Source organism: Lepidochelys kempii, chromosome 10 (assembly GCF_965140265.1).
Source record: "Lepidochelys kempii isolate rLepKem1 chromosome 10, rLepKem1.hap2, whole genome shotgun sequence".
In the NCBI taxonomy this organism is placed as follows: domain Eukaryota; kingdom Metazoa; phylum Chordata; order Testudines; family Cheloniidae; genus Lepidochelys; species Lepidochelys kempii.
In genome coordinates, this window is record NC_133265.1 from 48338345 (window position 1) to 48358206 (window position 19862).

The 19862-nt window shown below is 51.0% G+C and overlaps 1 protein-coding gene across 1 annotated transcript in view; it reads right to left on the minus strand.

Moving 5' to 3' along the window:
• CSPG4 (chondroitin sulfate proteoglycan 4) overlaps positions 1–19862 on the minus strand; it is an 83863-nt gene that overhangs the window by 12964 nt on the left and 51037 nt on the right. Inside the window, exons 3-5 of the mRNA XM_073303467.1 lie at positions 15644–19228; positions 13826–14305; positions 11943–12116 (exon numbers count right to left, since the gene is read on the minus strand). Of these exons, the coding sequence (XP_073159568.1) occupies positions 11943–12116; positions 13826–14305; positions 15644–19228 (4239 nt within the window). The remainder of the gene's footprint in view (positions 1–11942; positions 12117–13825; positions 14306–15643; positions 19229–19862) is intronic.

Sequence of the window (19862 nt, forward strand, 5' to 3'; positions counted from 1 at the left end):
GGGCAGCATCGTTTCTTGGTTAGAACAGGAGAGTGGAGGGCAGAAATCTGGGGTTCTATTGCCGACTCAGCCACTAACTCACCATACTTCCTTGGTCAAGTCACATCACCTCTCTGAGCCTCAGTTTCCCCTTCTGTGAAGTGGGGCTAATGATACTGACTCACCTCACTGGGTGCATGTGTGGCTTAATGAATCTCCATAGAGGGGTTGGAGGCTGGTGAGTGAGAATTCATTCTCTCCCCCAACGTCCTCTGGCCCACACTTTTACTAGGCTTTGTGTCTTGGGATCTCACGCAGACTTCACCACGGCACTTTCAACTGGGTCACTGGTTTTGAGCTCTCTCCACTTAACCCCACTCGGCCAGTTCTTCTTTCCATATTATTGTCTCATTTAGCTTGTGCTACAGTCTCTAACTGAAAAGCTTCCAATCCTATCACCCTTATCTAATGAAGCCTTAAACTGCGCCAGCAAACTCTTGTGGAATGAAAAGTATGTAAACTAGCTATGCATCATGTAAAGCCATGGCGGCAAGTTGTAACTGTCTGGGAGCAACCTTCCTCAGGGTGATGAGCTATTACTATTATTCAGATTACACTAGCATCCAGAAGCCTCATCTAAGATGAGAGACCTGTTGTGTTAGGTGCTGTGCAGACAGTCTCTGCCCCAAAGAGCTTTCACTCTACGAGACAGACAAAGTGTGTGTGGGGGGAAGCAACTTGCCTCAGGTCACACTGCAGGAGGGGAATGAGCAACAGATCATGCAAAGTGTAAGGAATTTGCAAAGCATTTGGAATGTCTTCCCTGTTAGATTGATAACTGCTAGGTGTGGCCACTGATCCCTGGACTCCCATGGGGAGGAGATCCTGCTGGGGCAAAGTTACACCGGGGGATGGATTTGGCTGGGAGACTTTCTATTGCCTTAAATAACTGGTACATTAGATTTTAGAGCCAGATATTTATTGTCTGCGATGAGCCAAATTCTTTTGGTCTTTAATGGGGCCAAATTCCCATAAAAATCAATGGGAGCTTGGCTCCCTGGAGGACTGTGGGATTTGGGCCAATGCTACTTTAGAAACGATCCAGAACCAAACCCCAGAGACCAAGCTGGAGGTTCTGATTTTGGGTATTGTTGCTCAGCCCCCGTCTCTACAAAACAGTTGGAAAATGAGGCCAGGCAGAAAGCGTGGAATTGTTTTCAGCCTGATGATGTGCGGGCTCTGTCATACTGGGCTGGGCAGGGCTCCTCACAGCAGGAAGTCAGGCCCAGACCCTCTTTGGCCTTTGAGCAGCTCTGTGTGTTAGAACAAGGCACACCCAATCTGTACACACTGCAGCCTCAGCTGGAATGTTTGCTCCTAGGAGACACTACAATAAAATCACCCTTTCAGCTCTGGGTTCCAGGCACTCGATCTCGACTCAGGCAGTTCATGCGCTCACCAAACCCTTCAATTGAAAGCTTTCCATTGTCTGATTGGGTGTAGCTGGTTCTCTTCCTGGGGAGGGATAGCTCAGTGGTTTGAGCTCTGGCCGGCTAAACGCAGGGTTGTGCATTCAATCCTTGAGGGGGCCATTTAGGGATCTGGGGCAAATATTGGGGATTGGTCCTGCTCTGAGCAGAGGGTTGGACTAGATGATCTCCTGAGGTCCCTTCCAACCCTGATATTCTATGATTCCTATTGCAGTGACAGGATGTTGCTGTGGAGAAAGTTTTAAATAAAGAACATTCTTGGAACCCTCCAATTCTGCACTGGTGTCTTAGGCACACAACTTCCCTTCTTCCACGGGACAGGTGGACAAGCTAGTCCAGGAGGATAAAAGCAAGCTCCTGAGTACCTGTGGTCGTTTGGCAAGGGAGCAAGTACCCCTTGTGTTCTACTGACTTACTTGATTCTCCACTCCCTGCCCTAAAATCTGATGCAGTGGGGACTGTAGGATGCATGACACCCCAGAGGTGGCTACATTTTATGGATGAAGGGATGCCTGTGATGGCATATATCTGTTGAAAAGCTGCAGCATCTATTAAATGTGCTATATCTCCCTGCAACTTGCATGGTGGAGATAAGGCCCAGATCTTCAACGGTATTTTGATGCCTAAGTCCCCTAGGCATGGCAACACTTTGAGAATCTGAGCCTGAGGGCCCAATCCTGAAAACTCTCCAAAGGAGTTCTGGATTAGGCCCGAAATGACGGCAGTTACTAATAACTGTACTGTAAAATTGTGGTCACAAAGGGCTTAATCCAGCTCCCCTGGATGGGTATTATTTGAGGGCATCTCCTAAGCACAGGTACACTATATGACATGAATGGCTCGGTCCTACAAGCCCTCCACCATGAAGCAACCAGTGAAGTCAATGGCAGTTCTAACAAATTTATTTGAGCATAAGCTTTCGTGAGCTACAGCTCACTTCATGAAAGCTTATGCTCAAATAAATTTGATAGTCTCTAAGGTGCCACAAATACTCCTTTTCTTTTTGCAAATACAGACTGACACGGCTGCTACACTGAAACAATGGCAGTTCTGTGAGGACTCCCATGGCCACTCCCATAGTTCTGGAGTCTGGGGTGGAAGATGCTCTCTAAATACAAGCCAGGATTGAGGGGAAACATGCCTGTTTTAGAGCGTCCCCTTTAGAGTCAAAGCCATCCCAGTGGAAGCTGCTGTTTAATTTGTGTCTGGGATCTAACAGCCCCTGAGGGTGGCAATAAATAGCTGAGGGCTCTGCACACATCTGTGTTGCATTCAAGAACTTTTGCATTCCGTCTGCCAGGTACCTGTGGCCTAATGAGGAAATAAGGTCTTTTGGAGGATTTTTAGTGGCAGGTAAACTTTATAGTGGATTCAGCACCATCCTGAATTCTCACCGGCTGGGGCTAAAATGTGCGGTTCTGAGCATGTGCAGCAGTGGCACATTTCCTAAACCAATAACTCGTTGTAATTTATTTCTGCCCCATTGAAAAGCATCATTATTCCCCATTGCAGACTAATGGAAAGAACTGCAGCTCGGTTAGACAATGCTTCCTGAACAGCAGGAACGACTAATGGAATGTCTTGGGCCTTTACTCTTCGGGGTTTGTTACAGAAAGCCTGCTCTGCAGTCACTGAAGTGCTTAATTATATTCCACATCCCCTCTGAATTATTAAAGCTTTGCACTTGGTTTCTGTTCTTACTTACTCGTCTTACTATATCCGGTCAGACTTTGTGTCGCCTGTGTTCTCTGTGAACACCCGGTGTAGTTTAGAGACTAGCTCCAGGAATGCTTTAGCCGGACTTGGACTCACTAATGGGAAGGTGTTGCTGTTATGAAGGGTCAGCCCATGTACTGATTCCTTTCTGTGATTTATCCATGAAAATGCTTCTTTTAAAGGGGCTGAGCATCTGAATAAACTCCAAATGATCTTTTTGTGTTTGCCTTGTGGCTGGTCAGTTTCACTTGTGTTTCTAGTTAGTTTCGCTTTCAGGCCACAAGGTCTGCAAGGTTGCAACCACAAGGTGGCTTAAACACCAGGGAGCCAAACAGTGCCTGCGGATGAGCTGAGTTCAGAGCAGACAATGAAGCGGAATGGCTTTGTGTATCCCCTGTGCCAGGGGCTGCTTTGGCCTCTGGAGGAGGTTAGAGCAGTCTGAGGGCTGCCTTGACTTTCATAAGAACAACAGAATGGCCATACTGGGTCAGACCAATGGTCTATCTAGCCCAGTACCCTGTCTTCTGACAGTGGCCAGTGCCAAGTGCTTCAGAGAGAATGAACAGAACAGGCTATTTATCAAGAGTCCATCCCCTGTTGTCCAGTCCCAGCTTCTGGCAGTCAGAGGTTTAGTCAGAGCATGGGGTTGCATCCCTGACCATCCTGACTAATAGCCATTGATGGACCGATACTCCAGGAATTCTTTTTTGAACTCAGTTATACGTTTGGCTGCACCCTTCGCAACATCCCCTGGCGATGAGTTCCACAGGTTGACTAGGCGTTGTGTGAAGAAATACTTCCTTTTGTTTGTTTTAAACCTGCTGCCTTGGGCCTTTACCCTTCGGGGTTTGTTACGGGGTGTGGGGGGGGACCTTTTGTAGTGATAATCAAGGTGGCCCATTTCCAGCAGTTGACAAGAATGTGTGAGGAACAGTGGGGTGGGGGGGGGAAATAAACAAGGGGAAATAGTTTTACTTTGTGTAATGGCACATCCACTCCTTTAGTCAAGCCTAAGTTAATTGTATCCAGTTTGCAAATTAATTTCAATTCAGCAGTCTCTCATTGGAGTCTGTTTTTGAAGTTTTTTTGTTGAAGAATTGCCACTTTTAGGTCTGTAATCGAGTGACCAGAGAGACTGAAGTGTTCTCCAAATGGTTTTTGAATGTTATAATTCTTGACATTTGATTTATGTCCATTTATTCTTTTACATAGAGACTGTCCAGTTTGACCAATGTACATGGCAGAGGGGCATTGCTGGCACATGATGGCATATATCACATTGGTAGATGCGCAGGTGAACGAGCCTCCAATAGTGTGGCGGATGTGATTAGGCCCTATGATGGTGTCCCCTGAACAGATATGTGGACACAGTTAGCAACGGGCTTTGTTGCAAGGATAGGTTCCTGGGTTAGTGTTTTTGTTGTGTGGTGTTTGGTTGCTGGTGAGTATTTGCTTCAGGTTGGGGGGCTGTCTGTAAGCAAGGACTGGCCTGTCTCCCAAGATCTGTGAGAGTGATGGGTCATCCTTCAGGATAGGCTGTAGATTCTTGATGATGCATTGGAGAGGTTTTAGTTGGGGGCTGAAGGTGACGGTTAGTGGCATTCTGTTATTTTCTTTGTTGGGTCTGTCCTGTAGTAGGTAACTTCTGGGTACTCTTCTGGCTCTGTCAATCTGTTTCTTCACTTCAGCAGGTTCTTACAACTACAATACCCACCTGCTGAAGTGAAGAAACAGATTGACAGAGCCAGAAGAGTAACCCCTCCTCCCCCACTCTCCTGCTGCTAATAGCTCACCTTTCCTGATCACTCTTGTTATAGTCTGTATGGTAACACCCATTGTTTCATGTTCTCTGTGTATATAAAATCTCCCCACTGTATTTTCCACTGTATGCATCAGATGAAGTGAGCTGTAGCTCACGAAAGCTTATGCCCAAATAAATTGGTTAGTCTCTAAGGTGCCACAAGTCCTCCTTTTCTTTTTGCAGATACAGACTAACACGGCTGCTATTCTGAAACTCATCCATGAGAAGACCTCTTATCCTAAGAACTTGTTCTATGACTGCCTGCAGGCATTTCACTCTTGTGACTGTTACTTTTAATTTCTATTTAACTAGCCTTCTCTTCTTTGTTTATTTCCCCTTTTGGAAATTAAATGCTACTGGGGTGGGTTTCTTTTGTATTTTTCCCCCTTCAAGGATGTTAAATTTGATTACATTATTGTTGCTATTACTGAACCGTTCGGCTATATTCACTTCTTGGACCAGATCCTGTGCACCACTTAGGACTAAATCAAGAATTGCCTCTCCCCTGGTGGATTCCAGGACTGGCAACTCCAAGAAGCAGTCATTAATGGTATCTAGACATTTTATCTCTGCATCCCATCCAGAGGTGACATGTACCCAGTTTAAATCCCCCATTATAATTTGGTTTTCTGTTTTTGTAGCCTCTCTAATCTCCCACAGCATTTCACAGTAATGGTCACCATCCTGGTCAGATGATTGGTCATATATTCCTACTCTTATTATTCATGCATGGAATTTCTAGGCATTGAAATTCTATGGTACTGTTTGATTCCTTTAAAATTTTTACTATCTTTGACTCTAGGCTTTCTTTCACATACAGTGGCACTCCCCATTCTGTGATGCCTATTATATCAATATCCTCATTTAATACCAGACACTGAAGTTTAACTATCTTCTTATTTAGACTTCTAGCATTTGTACACAAACACTTATAAAATTTGTCCGTATTTAGGTATCTGCCTTCATGGGATGTAACTGAATGGGACTGTGATTGTTCGATTGTTTCTCTTCAGTTCCTACCTTCACTTCATCAACTTTGACCCTCTCACTTTACTAGAATATAGAGTATCTCCTTTAATAATGACAGGTTTCAGAGTAACAGCCGTGTTAGTCTGTATTCGCAAAAAGAAAAGGAGTACTTGTGGCACCTTAGAGACTAACAAATTTATTTGAGCATGAGCTTTCGTGAGCTACAGCTCACTTCATCGGATGCATACTGTGAAAACTGCAGCAGACTTTATATATACACAGAGAATATGAAACAATATCTCCTCCCACCCCACTGTCCTGCTGGTAATAGCTTATCTAAAGTGATCATCAGGTTGGGCCATTTCCAGCACAAATCCAGGTTTTCTCACATCTCCCCCACCCCCATACACACACAAACTCACTCTCCTGCTGGTAAGATGAGCTATTACCAGCAGGAGAGTGAGTTTGTGTGTGTATGGGGGTGGGGGGGATGTGAGAAAACCTGGATTTGTGCTGGAAATGGCCCACCTTAATTATCATGCACATTGTAGGGAGAATGGTCACTTTGGATGAGCTATTACCAGCAGGAGAGTGAGTTTGTGTGTGTGGTTTTTGGGAGGGGGGTGAGGGGGTGAGAGAACCTGGATTTGTGCAGGAAATGGCCCAACTTGATTATCATGCACATTGTGTAAAGAGTTGTCACTTTGGATGGGCTATCACCAGCAGGAGAGTGAATTTGTGTGTGGGGGGGTGGAGGGTGAGAAAACCTGGATTTGTGCTGGAAATGGCCCAACCTGATGATCACTTTAGATAAGCTATTACCAGCAGGACAGTGGGGTGGGAGGAGATATTGTTTCATATTCTCTGTGTATATATAAAGTCTGCTGCAGTTTCCACGGTATGCATCCGATGAAGTGAGCTGTAGCTCACGAAAGCTCATGCTCAAATAAATTGGTTAGTCTCTAAGGTGCCACAAGTACTCCTTTTCCTTTAATAAGTCCTCCCCAAGGGATGTCTGTGTGCTTCTGCACACTTGTTGGCTTTCCCTCAGCCCTTGATTAAAAATTTTTACAGGCCAGCAATCTTGTTCCGTTTTGGTTTAGGTGGAGCCCACCCTTCCGGTATAGGGTCCTCCTTTCCCAAAAGATTCCCCAGTTCCTAATAAACCTAAATCCCAACACCATTGTCTCATCCACGCATTGAGACCTCACAGTTCTGCCTGTCTAATTGGTCTGGTGCCTAAATGCAATGACTCCATGGGCTGTTCTGAGAATACCAGGCCACCTCCTCGCACACCTTCTATGCTGGAGCTCCTACTGGGCTTAGAGTTGACTATGCCAACGTTTTGCCCCTTATGCTGGAGAATTCCCTGGAGGGCTCACTGAGGTAGATCTGCAGCCCCGTTATGCCTTAACGCACCCAGAACATGGCCCCCTGTTACAAACTCAGCAGGGTTTAAATCAGGCTGTTCTCCCTGGAATTTAAACACATAAAAATCTTGCAGTCCTTCCTATTAATGTTAAGTTTTGCACAACCTAAATCCTGGACCTAAATTGACCTGGCTAGGGTCCCTTTAAATAGTGAAGTCATTCATTTTAACAGCACGGAAATAGGCATGCAGCCATCCTTTCTGATGTTTGATTGTTTTAAATAATGTCTACAGCTTTAAGACACCAGGGGAGATTTATTTGTTGAAGCCCCTCAGGAAACAATCCCTCCTTGAGCTGACACAAGCGGGGCTAGTCAGTGCGTGGGCATGAACCCAGTGTCCTTAGGGGAAGGGCAGTTAGCCTAATGGAAGTGCTGAAGGGCCCTTGCTTCTGTAACAAAGCTGGGTTTATTTCTGGGCTATGGTTTTAGCAGCATGCCCTGGAGGGATGCATATGTACATGTGAAAGCAGCTTGGTACTGCGGTAATGCACTGTAATGGACTGGGTAATAATAATAAGCCAACAGCTGAGGCTCCCCCGCACCCCTGCATCCCACTCTTGCAAAGCAGCATACACAATGACCCTGCTGTCCCGCCAACGATGCCCTGCTAGCTCTCTGCTCGGGTTTCTCCCAATGCAGCAGATGCAGGGGCACTTGTAAATGGGTGTTTGCCCTCCCCTGCTCTGAGCGCATCCTTGGAGAGTTGGCAAGGCAGCAGCGTCTCAGCGGAGCGAGAACAGGCAGGTGTGGTGGCTGGTCCTTTCTCTTGACTGGAGTGCAGGGCTCTCCCTGCGTTCCCGTTAGAGAGCGCGGCTTCCGTGCCATGTCAAAGGGGCGGGTTGAATGGGATCCGGAGCATGACCCAGGCCATGGCAATGATAATACTCCTGGACTGTAGCACCTGACCACGGAGGGAAGGCGCTGCTGTGAGCTTGGCAGAAAAGGGATTAAAACGCTCTGTGACTTGAGGAAGCACCCCCAGGTGCCTGTGTCTGGAGCGCAGGGGCTTGCTGAGTAGCAGGCCCAGGCCAACTCTGGGGAATAAGTGACGTTCTCCCCAAGACACTATTAGAGGGATGTCTGTGGGGAGCTGGGTGCTGAGTCTGGGACTAGCTGGGGCAAAGGCTGGAGCTGAGCATGGTGCTTGGCTTCAACCTTCCCGGATGTGTCTCTTTACCTCAGACTCTGGCTGTGAGGTTTGAGTTTGGCCTTAAAAGACCCAGGGCTGTCTTTACATTCACCATTTTTCACCATAAAGCTTGCCACAGAGGTGGTTCAAACCCCTCTTTGCGGTTCAGAACGCTTCCCTGCTCCCACCAGCCATTCAGTTCACCAGACCCTAACTGAGCTCCGTGATCCTTTGTGTGGCCTAGTGTGCAGAGGGCTGGATGGGGACTCGGGAGACCTGGCTCCTAGTCCCTGCTCAGCTGCTGGCCTGCTGGGTGACCTCGAGCAAATCACAGCCCTGCTCTGTGCCTCCGTTTCCCCATCTGTACAATGGAGCTGATGCTACTGCCCTCCTTTGTGAAATGCCCTGAGATCTGCTGATGAAATGTGCTAGACAACAGCTAGGTAGTTATTATTATTATTATTGTACACAAAATACCAAGGCAGACAGAGAGGTGAAGCAATTTGCCCCAAGTCACACAGCAAGTCAGTGGCAAAGTTGGTCCTGGAGCCCATGAGTCCTGGCTCCCACCCCCTTCTCTGGCCATGCATGCACATGTGCTTCTCCCTGAGTTTTGCTTTTTACTGCAGCTCCCGTGACTTCAGCTGGAGTCGGAGGTGCTCAGCACCTCTGCGAATCCAGCCCTAGGTTATAGGAACAGAGACAAATGTTGTTAACTTAACCTTTGCGCTGCTGATGAATAGTGTGAGGGTCGCTTCCTTGCATTAGGGCCAGGGACTGGCTCTTTCTCTCCTTTGTTGGGCCAGGTTTCATGAGAGTGATGCTGGTTGGGAGCCCTCCAAGCTCAGCTACCATTCGCAGGGAGCCCGCAGAAGCCTGACTTGGCTTGACAGTTAACGCAGATGCTTCCCTGGGGACTTGATATCACTGAACTCACCCCACTGTATCCAGGGACACTGCCAGCAGGATAATGTTCCTGTGACCGTGCTGGGCTCTTATTGCAGTACTTTGTGCTCATAATACTGGGTATGAGAGTGCTTAACAGGGTAGGCCAGCGTTGTAACCCTGGTTAGAGACAGAGGCACAGACTAGCCGAAGGGCAAAGAGCGAGTTAATGGCAGAGTGGAGAACAGACCCCAGAAACCCCGAACCCCGCCCCCCCCACTCTAATTGCTGGAAACCCTGCTTCCTAAATGACATCATGCCCCATTTTTCTCCAAGGGAGGGAATTCCCTTGCTGCAGAGTCTCTTGTTTGCCCTTAGTGAGTTGACTTGCTGAGGGCAGAGTTTACTGGGGGCTGGTTCAGGAAGGTATGTGTCAATAGGGCAGATGCCAGCAGTCAGGAGCGGGAAATACCCCAGGTTGGGGGCTGGGGCATTCCAGGCACAAAGGCTGCAGTGGTGCTGAGCCCTGGCCTGGGTGCCAGGCCAGTGCCGTACCAGCACAGGAGTAAAACTGGGGCAGGCCTCCATTAGATGATCATGATGGACCCGTCTGACCTTAAGGAGTCTATGTAAAATCATCATGTAAATGAGTCACACAGGCTAACCCCTTTACAGAATCAGAGGCTGCAGAGTGGGCAATGCTCCCATCTTGTGTTCACCAGTGGCATTGCAAGGTAGAAGATGGAAAACCAGATGTAAGATTTGACTGAGTTCATTTACCATCCAAGGAGCAGGTTTTTTTCTCTCATAAAAGCATCCATGTCAAGGACCAGTGGAAAAACTGCACAAGTAGCAGAACTGCCTCAGTTCAACTGCTTTTTGCTTCCCCACCCTTTGCTTTGCTCTGGCACTGCTGGCAGCCCTCTCCTTAGCAGCTGGAGCCGAGACCCACAACATTCCTTAACTACCAGGGAGTCTTTTTGTTTTATAGTTTTCCTTCTCTCCTGACATGTGGGCTGGCATCTGACTTGTGAAAGTGAGTGGCAGATAGCCACAAGAACAGGTGCTGGGCAAGCTTCCTGCAGCCCAGTTCTGCGGATCATCTGGATCCGGATCTGCAGGCCCCTGTGATTCCAGCCCTGGGATCCCCACACACAGCTCTACCTATGCACCTCAATCTTGACCTGCAGCGCCCCAGCAATTCCAGCCCTGTACCCCACCCAGCTCTGCCGGTACCCCTCAGTCCGGACCTGCAACCTTCCCTGATCCAATGTCCCGTAGGGACTAAAATGTATCATTATTACACATGATCATACCAGCTGATTTTGTTTTCACCCAGGTCCTTGGGAGCAGGGTCTTATATGCTAACACCTGCTGCTCCACATGTCTTAGCAAACCTCTGAGGCGGTCGGCCAGTGGATCAGTGACATGTACCAGCATCAGCAAACCCAGGCCTAGGGCATGATTGCTGGTCACCTCTAGTCTGTACAAAGGGAAGCACCAGATGCACACCTATCTTAGGCGTGCAGGAGGGAATCCTGCAGCACCATGCTGCCTTTTCCCGTCTCTGCTCAAACCCTCCGGTGCAGAGCATGTCGCACTCCTAACGCTGTCCTGGCCTGGTCCCCATCCCCACCCCCTGGTCAGCCAGCAGTGTGCACTCAGCATGCAGGCTCTGGTGGAATCACAGGGTCTTCAGCAGTGGCTTGCCCCTTTCCCCCGGAGTTAGGCTGACATGCCCCGAGGGGCTTAGGGAGCCAGCATGAATGCAGGGTGCATTGCCCGCTCCCTGAGTCACACGTAGGCAGCAATCAGCTGTGCGCTGTGCTGCCTGGTGTTCCTGCCCTGCTGCTGCAATGCTGTCCCCCGCCCTGTGCAGTAGGGAGAACGGCCGAGATGTCGTTTGCAGAGGAGCAGAAGAGCAGGGTGAGACCTGGCTCCTACAACCCCAGTGCAGAGTCAGGTTACCCGGAAGTGACTCTCTTCCCTGGGCTGAGCTGGGGGATGGCTGGGGATTGGACTCAGAGCTGGGCAAACTGGATGGGGGCTTGCACAGGTCTGGTGAGGGGTGTGTGTGTGACAGGGTATTGCATGGATCGGCCGGGATGCATCTCCAGACTGGACGTTCCCCCTTCCTGCATTGGCACCTTGGCAGACATTGGGACACAGGACAAAGCGACACAGACCTAGGCTGCACGGGGCTGCAGCAGTTGGGAGGGGATTCTCTTTAGCGGGAATGGGGGGCTCTGTATTCTGGTGGTGGGGCAGCAGCAGTGCTGGGACAGAGTAGGGCAGGGGGAGACAATCCCACTGGTCAGGAGGAAAGGGCAAGGAAAGGGCAGACACAGTAGTGGAGGGTGAGGAGATGGGGTAGATTCTTTCTGGGTCTGATTCCCCCTTGGGGTCCAATCGGCTGCAGAGGGGAGGGATGAGATGCTGCTCTGAGGGGGCAGGAGATGCTGCCCTGGAGGTTGTATGGCTGGCAGCTTGGGTCACAGGAGCAGAGGTCACGGTGCTATGTGTCCTGGCAGGGGAGGATTACCTGCAGCCCGGCGTTGATGATGATTGAGGGCTCCTTGTTGCGTGGCACGACAGTGATGGAGATGGCTTTGGGCTGGCTCTGCCGGTTGACCTTGGAGGCGTTGGCCACGATGGTGAAGCTATCGGCCAGGGACTTGCTGCCATCGTGCACGTACTGGATGAGCTGCTGCTCCACCTGTGGGCAATGGAGATCTGAGGAGTCTGGGAGGGGCTCACCCTCTAGCAGGCTCTTCTGAGAAGCCACTGTATGGGTGGGCCTGTCCACTCCCTCGTGCAGGGATGCCGAGGCTAATGGAACTACAGCAGGGGTAGCACAAGGCCTGTGCTCCCCAGAACAGGCTCCAGTGGAGCTCTACATGGAGCAGGTCATCTGAGCTGCCATGGGGAGCCGTGGGAGGAGGACTACGGTGATAGGCCTCACATAGGCCTCCTGTTCTGAGTTGTGCACCCGGGTTCATCCCATCCCACAGACCTGGCTGTGTGCACACAACCCCGTCCCCACTTTCCTGATACCGGGGGAAGATCTGTGCAGGGACCAAAGGCAGGAGGTGAACCTCTGTGCACCTTGACCTCTGAACATAAAACAAACGTGGATCCCTTCAGCTGTTGTGTCTGTTCAGCTTCCTAACCTCCGGTATCCCTGGCAGTGCCAGGTTTACAGTGGCTCCATGGAGCCGGGCCCATGCTCAGAAGGGCCCCTGGCCTGCTCCACTTGCACTGCGCCCTGAGACCCCACTGGCTCCCCCCACCCACCACTTGCTCATCTTGGCCTGCCCGCCAGCTGACTGAGGGCTCCTCTCCGCCCCCTGGCTTCACCCCTTGCTCCTCAGGCCCCTGGCCAGACCCCAGTGCACCTCCGGCTCTGGGCAGTCTCTGCTTCCTACCACCTGTGGGGCCCCACCTGTCTCCCGGAGCTGAGCCACCTGGGACTGGTGCAGAAGCTTGGCCAGTCTCAGCCAGGTGTGTGTGTGTGTGGGGGAGACAGTGCAGAGGGCTTGGCTGTGCCTGTCCAGGCAAGTGCGTCTTGAGTGAGCCCGGCCGGGGCAGGTCCTGGCCTGGCTGATTGCATCACTCCCGAGGGGCTGGAGCAATTCCCGGCCCTGGGACCAGCTCTGGCTGCGCTGCCGGCTCAGCACATCAGACACAGTCGCCTCCCAGCAAGGCCAGTGAGTGCAGCCGGGAGGCAGGGCTTGGGGGAGTGGGTCTATGGGGCGTATGGGGGGGGGTGCTGGGCTGTGAAGGGGCAGGGAGGATCTGTGTGTGTTGAGGCACTAGAGAGTGGGGGTTCGGTGGGGGGTGCTGGGCAGTTGTGGTGGGGCTGTGGGCAAGGATGGTGTTGTGCAGGGCACTGTGCATTTGTGGGTGGGTCTGGGCAGGGCACTTGGAATAGTGGGTCTCGGGGGCCTCTAGGGAGTCGGGAGTTGTTGGGCTGGGGGGGGGGAGGGCTGTATGATGTGGCATGGGCCTGCCCCCGAGGGGACGGGGCATGCTGGCAACATGGGGCCGGGCAGGCCACTGTGCGTCTGGCAACTGCCAGTTTGTAAATAGTGCCCTCGCATTGGGTGGAGCAGGGCTGCCCCTGCCATGCCATCCCATTGCCTCTGGCTGGCCCCTTGCTCCAGGGACTGACCTCCCCGCACCATGCTCCATTGCCTCTATGGGAGCCCACAAATATGTTTAGTGCTGGGCCCACAAAAAGTTAATCTGGCCCTGATCCCTGGGGCCTGATTCTGATCTCGCTTTGCACAGGTGTAAATGAGGAGTAACTCCACTGGATCTGTGGAGTTCCACCACTGGGGGATCAAGATCAAGACCCTGGGTTTTAACGTGGCACAAAGCCTTTCTAGACATATCAATCAGCCTCTGGAGAGGTCGGCTCCATACCTCATTCCAGGTGAAGAAGTGCAGGTTGCCCTCTTCAGGTCTGACCATGTTCTGGATGACGCCATGTCTCGGGGGCTCGGAAACCATGAACTCCACATTCAGGGCTGTGAAATAGGCGTTGGGGATGGTCAGGATGTCTGTGGAGAGGGTTATGGAGCTCCCTTCAGTCACTGTGAAGTTGTGGATGTCCAGGGGGACTGAAAAGGGAAGGACCTCCAGGTCCACCACAATCCCCTCCAGGGCCTCTGCCCCACTGGCCGTGATGTCCACGGTGAACTGGTCGCTCTGCCCCTTGGGCCTGGAATGCAGGTAGAGCACTTGGCTTTCGTTGATGTCCTCCTGGGTAAAGGACTGGATGGGGTTCAAGATGGGAGGCTCGTTGGAGGTGCCGCTGTGGTAAACCATCATCAGGGATCCTGAGAGCGGGGGACTGGTCACTGAGTAGATAATCTCCTGAGGAGGGATGTCCTCGTGGACTACCTGTGTCCGTGAGAGAGAGAGAGTTGGCAAGGCCTGGTTGATTCCACCCTTTGATGGGAGAGGCACTTCATTCCTTCTGGTGGGAGCAAGGTGTGACTCCTCCCCCATTGACACAGGGAGCCCGACTCTCAGTTGGACAAAAGCCCCTGGCAGTGCCCAGAGGGGTTAAAGTGGGCATGATTTACAGAGCAGATGAGAATGAGGCCTAGTCCATTCTACTGAACACCATGGGCCTGGACTCTGTTGCCTGGTGCCTGGTCCATTGCCACCAGTGACAAGGGGTGTCAAGCGCTACCACTCTGAGTAAGTATCATTGCACACCCACTGAGCACCAGTGGGAAATGGCTGTGCAAGGAGCAGGGCAATGGAGAAATCTTGTATTCAGTGGGGCTGGTTCTTCAGGCTCCTTGTTTGCAGCATGGCTCTAACCTGAGAAGTAGCTCTGTAACAATGGCATGGTGGGGTTCCATGCTCACTGTGTCTCCTGACCCCCAGATCAGATTTATGCAGATTGCAGCTACAAAGATGGGATTTGTTAGTAGCCAGCCTTGCAAACTCCCCTGAGATCTGAGAGTCAAGTGGGCCTCTCCCCTCCTCACACATCAGCAGTAATCGAGGCTCTCCAGGGCCAATTGTACCCGCAGGTCCACGTGTGCAACACCATTATCTCAGAGACACCTGTGCCAACCCACCAAGACCTGTTGAGGACATAACCTCAGACAATAGGATTGCACAGGTGTAGAAGAATTTGGACGGTAGGATCTTCATTAGCAGTGCTGATGCACAAGATGGCACGGACTCAGTCTGACTCCCAGGTCCCAGGGGGTGTTTGCAGGGCTGGGCAGTTAGAACTGTATCCACACCCAACCTCCACCACCCCATCTTTTTACATGCAGAATGAGAAACTTTGATCTGGAAATCGGTGAGCGAGGATAACCCGGGAATCCCACAAGGCAAAAGTACTGGGTTATCCTTTGTGGTAATACCACACTTTAAGGGATAAGTGTTCCATGCACCTCTCTTTGGGAGCTCCGCAGAGCACAGTAACTCCAGCCCTCGGTTGTTTTCAGGGGTGGTGTGTCTTGTGCAAGGCAATTATCACCATGCATCATCCTCCCTGTGGGAGCCACCTGCATTCACAGATTATTAGCCTGTCAGTAGAAAGGATGCCCTGGGAAAATTCATGCCCATTTTAAGCTCTTTCCCCTATTCAATTCCAAGAAGATCCTATAGGATTTACTAGCAGAATTTTGCTATCCCATGTCCTGTAGCCAGGAAGACACATGGCGGGAGGGTGAATAAAAGCATGGGCAGATGCCTACAGAAGGTGTTACTTACTAGTAAGTAGTCTTTCTTAATCTCAACCGGTTCTCCTTGGAAGACGTGTATCTTCTCATGGTGGATGATGGTCAGGGGACTAGGATGGGTGTCCAGGAACACGGTGATCTCCAGCGTGTCTTCCACAGCCACCTGGTTAGCTTCTACAGAGAACTGGAATTTGTCCTTGGCATTCCTGCTGCTGTTGTGCTGATAGATCACTTCTCCTGCCAGCAGGTCCTTCTGGGAGAAGGAAGTCACTGGCTGGGCCCCTTTCAGCACCACCCCCCACCTTGGTGGGGTAGTTATCTGGAACCAGATTTCCTCGTCATTCCTTACGTCCATGTTGGTCTCCAGGCTGAGAATGGAGGAGTCAATGGTCCCCTGGCTCCCTTGGTGGATGACTAAGCCAGTGTTGTTGACAATTTGGATGTAGGGGTCCGAGGCCTGTACTTCCAGGAGGGCTGCAGTTTGGTGCAGGCCGTCAGAGACCTGAAGCTGTATCCAGCCCCGGTCCGCTCCAGAATGGACAAAGAGAATCTTCTTCTTCCTCAAGTCATCCTGTGTGAAGCGATACACCTGGCGGCTCCTGTCGTCAATGGAAATGATGCTACCAAAGAGAATGTCCTTCCTCACCAGCACCAGCTGTGTGTCAGAGAATCCGGAGTCCTGATCTGTGAAGGCGATGTCATTGGTGGTCAACAGGCGCTGCCCATTCCGTACTACACTGAAGACCTTGCTCACTACCTGAACTGGTGGGTGGTCATTGACAGGCTGGATGGAGACTCTGAAGACACCTCTCACTTCCTCTGCATCAGAGTCAGCACTGCCCTCGCCCTGCTTGATGGCCACAAATGGGATATCATCCTCTATGGTCTCAGAGTTGTCATGCTGATACAGAAGCCTGCCCTGGAGAATGTCCTCATTGGTGAACTCTGTTATGACCTTCTCATGGGAAGGCCAGTTGGATGGTGTCCTCCAGACCAGCTTCCCATGCGTCGGCCCCTCAATCACCTCATACAGGTAGTCCATGTTATTCAAACTCCTCACAAACAGGTGGTCCTTGGAGATGACAGCCTGCCCTCCTTCCAGGACAGATAGAAGGACATTGGTCAGGACAGGTGCATCTGGGTCCCCACCAATGCTTATCATATAGGTGTACATGGGGGAATACTGGGCATCAGCAGTGACACGGAACTGGAAAGAGTCCTCAGTCTCTTTAGAGTTCCTGATTGTTGCACTGTAGCTTAGGTGTTTTTTCTGCAAGTCCTGTTGGGTAAATCCAAAGCCCTCTGTCAGCCTGGTACCAAGAAGCTCAAGGTTTCCCTTTTTGGGTGCCTGGATTATCATGTAGTAGAAGGAAACTGGGTCAGAGCTTGGATCTTCCAGTGCTGCTTCCATTTCCCTGGTGGTGATGTTTTGGTGCCGCTTGTTCTTCATCTGAAGGGGGACCAGAGTCCTCATCTTGATGGTGGCCTTCTTGATCCTGATTAGGAAAGTGTTGTTTGGTAAGGTCTTCTGGCCAACTTGGACCTCGAACCTCAGCTTCTCCATTACATCTTCCAGCTGGTGCTCAGGATCCATGCTGAAGTACTGTATGCGCCCTTGCACAATGTCCTGCTGGTGGAAGGACTCGACTCTCTTCCACTCCCCTCCCATGCTCCCTTGCTTCTGGACTTCGCCATACCAGAGAGGCTCTGTGAGGCGATACAGGATGTTCACTCTTTGTTTCACGGCATTGGTCTCCACAGAGAGGTTGGCTGTGGTAATTGGAATGGCACTTCCTTGTGAGACAAACAGGCCAGTGTTGTTGCGCACTTGGATGTCGGGCTCTATAGCGATGACTCTTAAAGTGGCCACCGGGCTTCTTGCCAAGCCATCACTAACTTGGAAGATGACCTGTAATGCTGGGCCAGTCTGGTGGACGTAGACCACGTTACCTGCTTCCAGGTCCCTGCAGGAAAACTCTTCTGTGGGCACCCCAGGCTTAAAGTCATATTCCACGTAACCTTCTTCCATCCTCTTGCCGCCAAGCAGCTGGAATTTCAGACTGTCACAGGGTGTGTCATCATCAAGGGCCTGGATGATGTCTGTGCTTAGGTGCTTTCGCGTGTGCTCCAGAATCACCATGAGATCTCCGTGGGGGAAGATCACCTGCGGGGCATCATTGATGGGGCTGATCTTTATTGGCAGCAGGTATGTCTGGCCTTGCCATAAACACTCAGGAATCCCCCTTCGGGTCGTGACGGTTACCTCCAGCATCAGCTGATCCATGGGACCCTCAGAGCCATCATGAACATACTTGACTTTCCGATTTGCTATGTCTAGCAATGTGAATTTCCTTCTGCTCCTAGAGCTGTGGATGTCTAGTTCCAGCTGGCCATGTCTGGGTTCATTTGTGACACTAAAGAGGACTTGAGACTGTCTGATGTTTGTGCTGCTTAGGTCTATTGTTGGTTGGGTATGTTGCCATTCCAGGAAGGCCGTGCTTCCTTCAGCTACGACCAGGGGGCTGACATGCAGCAATCTGGTGAAGTTAGCAAAGGCGGGAGGGAGGTTGGGGTCAAGGTGGCATGGTTCTACCACTGGGTCTAATGCTCCCTGCCAGACATCAGGTGTTGGGGTGGTGGGTGCCTCGTCTCGCTCATATGCATCCTCATAATCTGAGTACTGCTCCTGCATCCTGCATCCGGGTGTTATGTCCTTTGTGACCAGAGCGTCTTGCAGGCTCTTCTTCTCCAGGTTGACCCTCAGGTCCTCCATGCAGCCGATGAAGGAGCTGTTGGCAGTGCTGCCTCCTGAAGTGAAAGCAAGCTGGCGTTCCTTTAGCCTGCGGAAGGCGTTTTCGTTCATGCCGCCGAAGAAGAGGCTGCCCTGGAGATCGAGGTAGCTGTGGATGCCCCTGTTGGAAGTCCTCGAGGCATAGTAGTCGACAAGGATCTCAAACTTGTAGATGTCCACGTGGAGCTTCACGTAGTGCTGCTGGTCGTCACTGATGAAGATGTTATTGTGCAGGATGACGGCCCCATTGCCTTTCTCCACCACCCCCCTCAGGCGCCCGTCGTAGATCTCCAGGTAGAGGAAGTCATTCTGCAGCCCCGACTGGTAGATCAGAGGGGCGTGTTTGATGCTTGTCACAATCACAAACTCGATAGTCCCTTCTTCCCTTGCGCTCCACCCCGGGAAAGCGATATAAGAGCGTGGGCCCAGGAAGCCGAAGGGGTCATCTGGCCCGGCAGAGAACTCCTCGCTGCACCCCTCTCGAATCTCGTGGAACATTGTAGAGCCAGCGTCAGATGCCCACGGAGAGAGAACATCGAGGCCATTGAACTTTGCCATATGGAGGCAGCCTCTGAACGGAGAGCTAGACCCAGTGAGGTATGGCAGCTCCAGACTCCCTGTCCCGCCCACATAGAGGCCGTACTGAATGTCCAGCTGCTGTAGGGGACCTGGGATCTCCACAGAGGTGTTAAAGAGGCCATCCACGGCCAGAGTCATCCTACCATCTCCCACCGACAACTCAGCATCGTGGGTTACTAGATTATTGAGGCGTGGCACTGCTGGAGACTGGATCGTCACTTCTTCTGAGCCCAGCTCTAGTCTGACCTGCAGTGAGAGAGGGTGAAAAGTGGAGTTAGAACCTTGGGACAAGCCAAAAGTTCTCTGGCATGGACAAGGACACAGGGCATGGCCTGGTGTCCTTGTGCCCCAATGATCTCCAGCTGCCAAGACAGCCCCTTGGGGCAATGAGCCACCTGATACCAGTCACAGCAGCCTTAAGTCTGCTCCCATTTATGCTGAAGACCAGCCCAGCTTTAGGCTGGCCTTAGGATAAGGACAGCTTAAAGATGGCTTAAAGATATCCTTGCTCTGCCTTCCCCTCTGGTTTTGCACCAAGCACAGCTCCATAGGACTGGGAGATCTAGACCTCTTTCTTTTTCTGTTATGAAGAATCTTCACTGAAGATATAGCTGTTCCAGGATTGGCTGATGTGCTCTTGTCCTGTGAGCCCAGCCTTGCAGAAAATGTTATGGGTCTCCAGCCAAACAACTAAAACTCACACATTAGAAAAATCAGGTCCCTGCCACAAAGAGCTTTCCATCTCTTTAATGTTAAAAACAAAGAAGGAAATGAAATGCAAAAATGATGCCAAGGCAATTGTAAGGTTGCATAGTTAAAATAAATTTAAAAAGGATTTATGTAATGCAAAAACAACCGGGGCCAAATTCTCTTCAAGTGT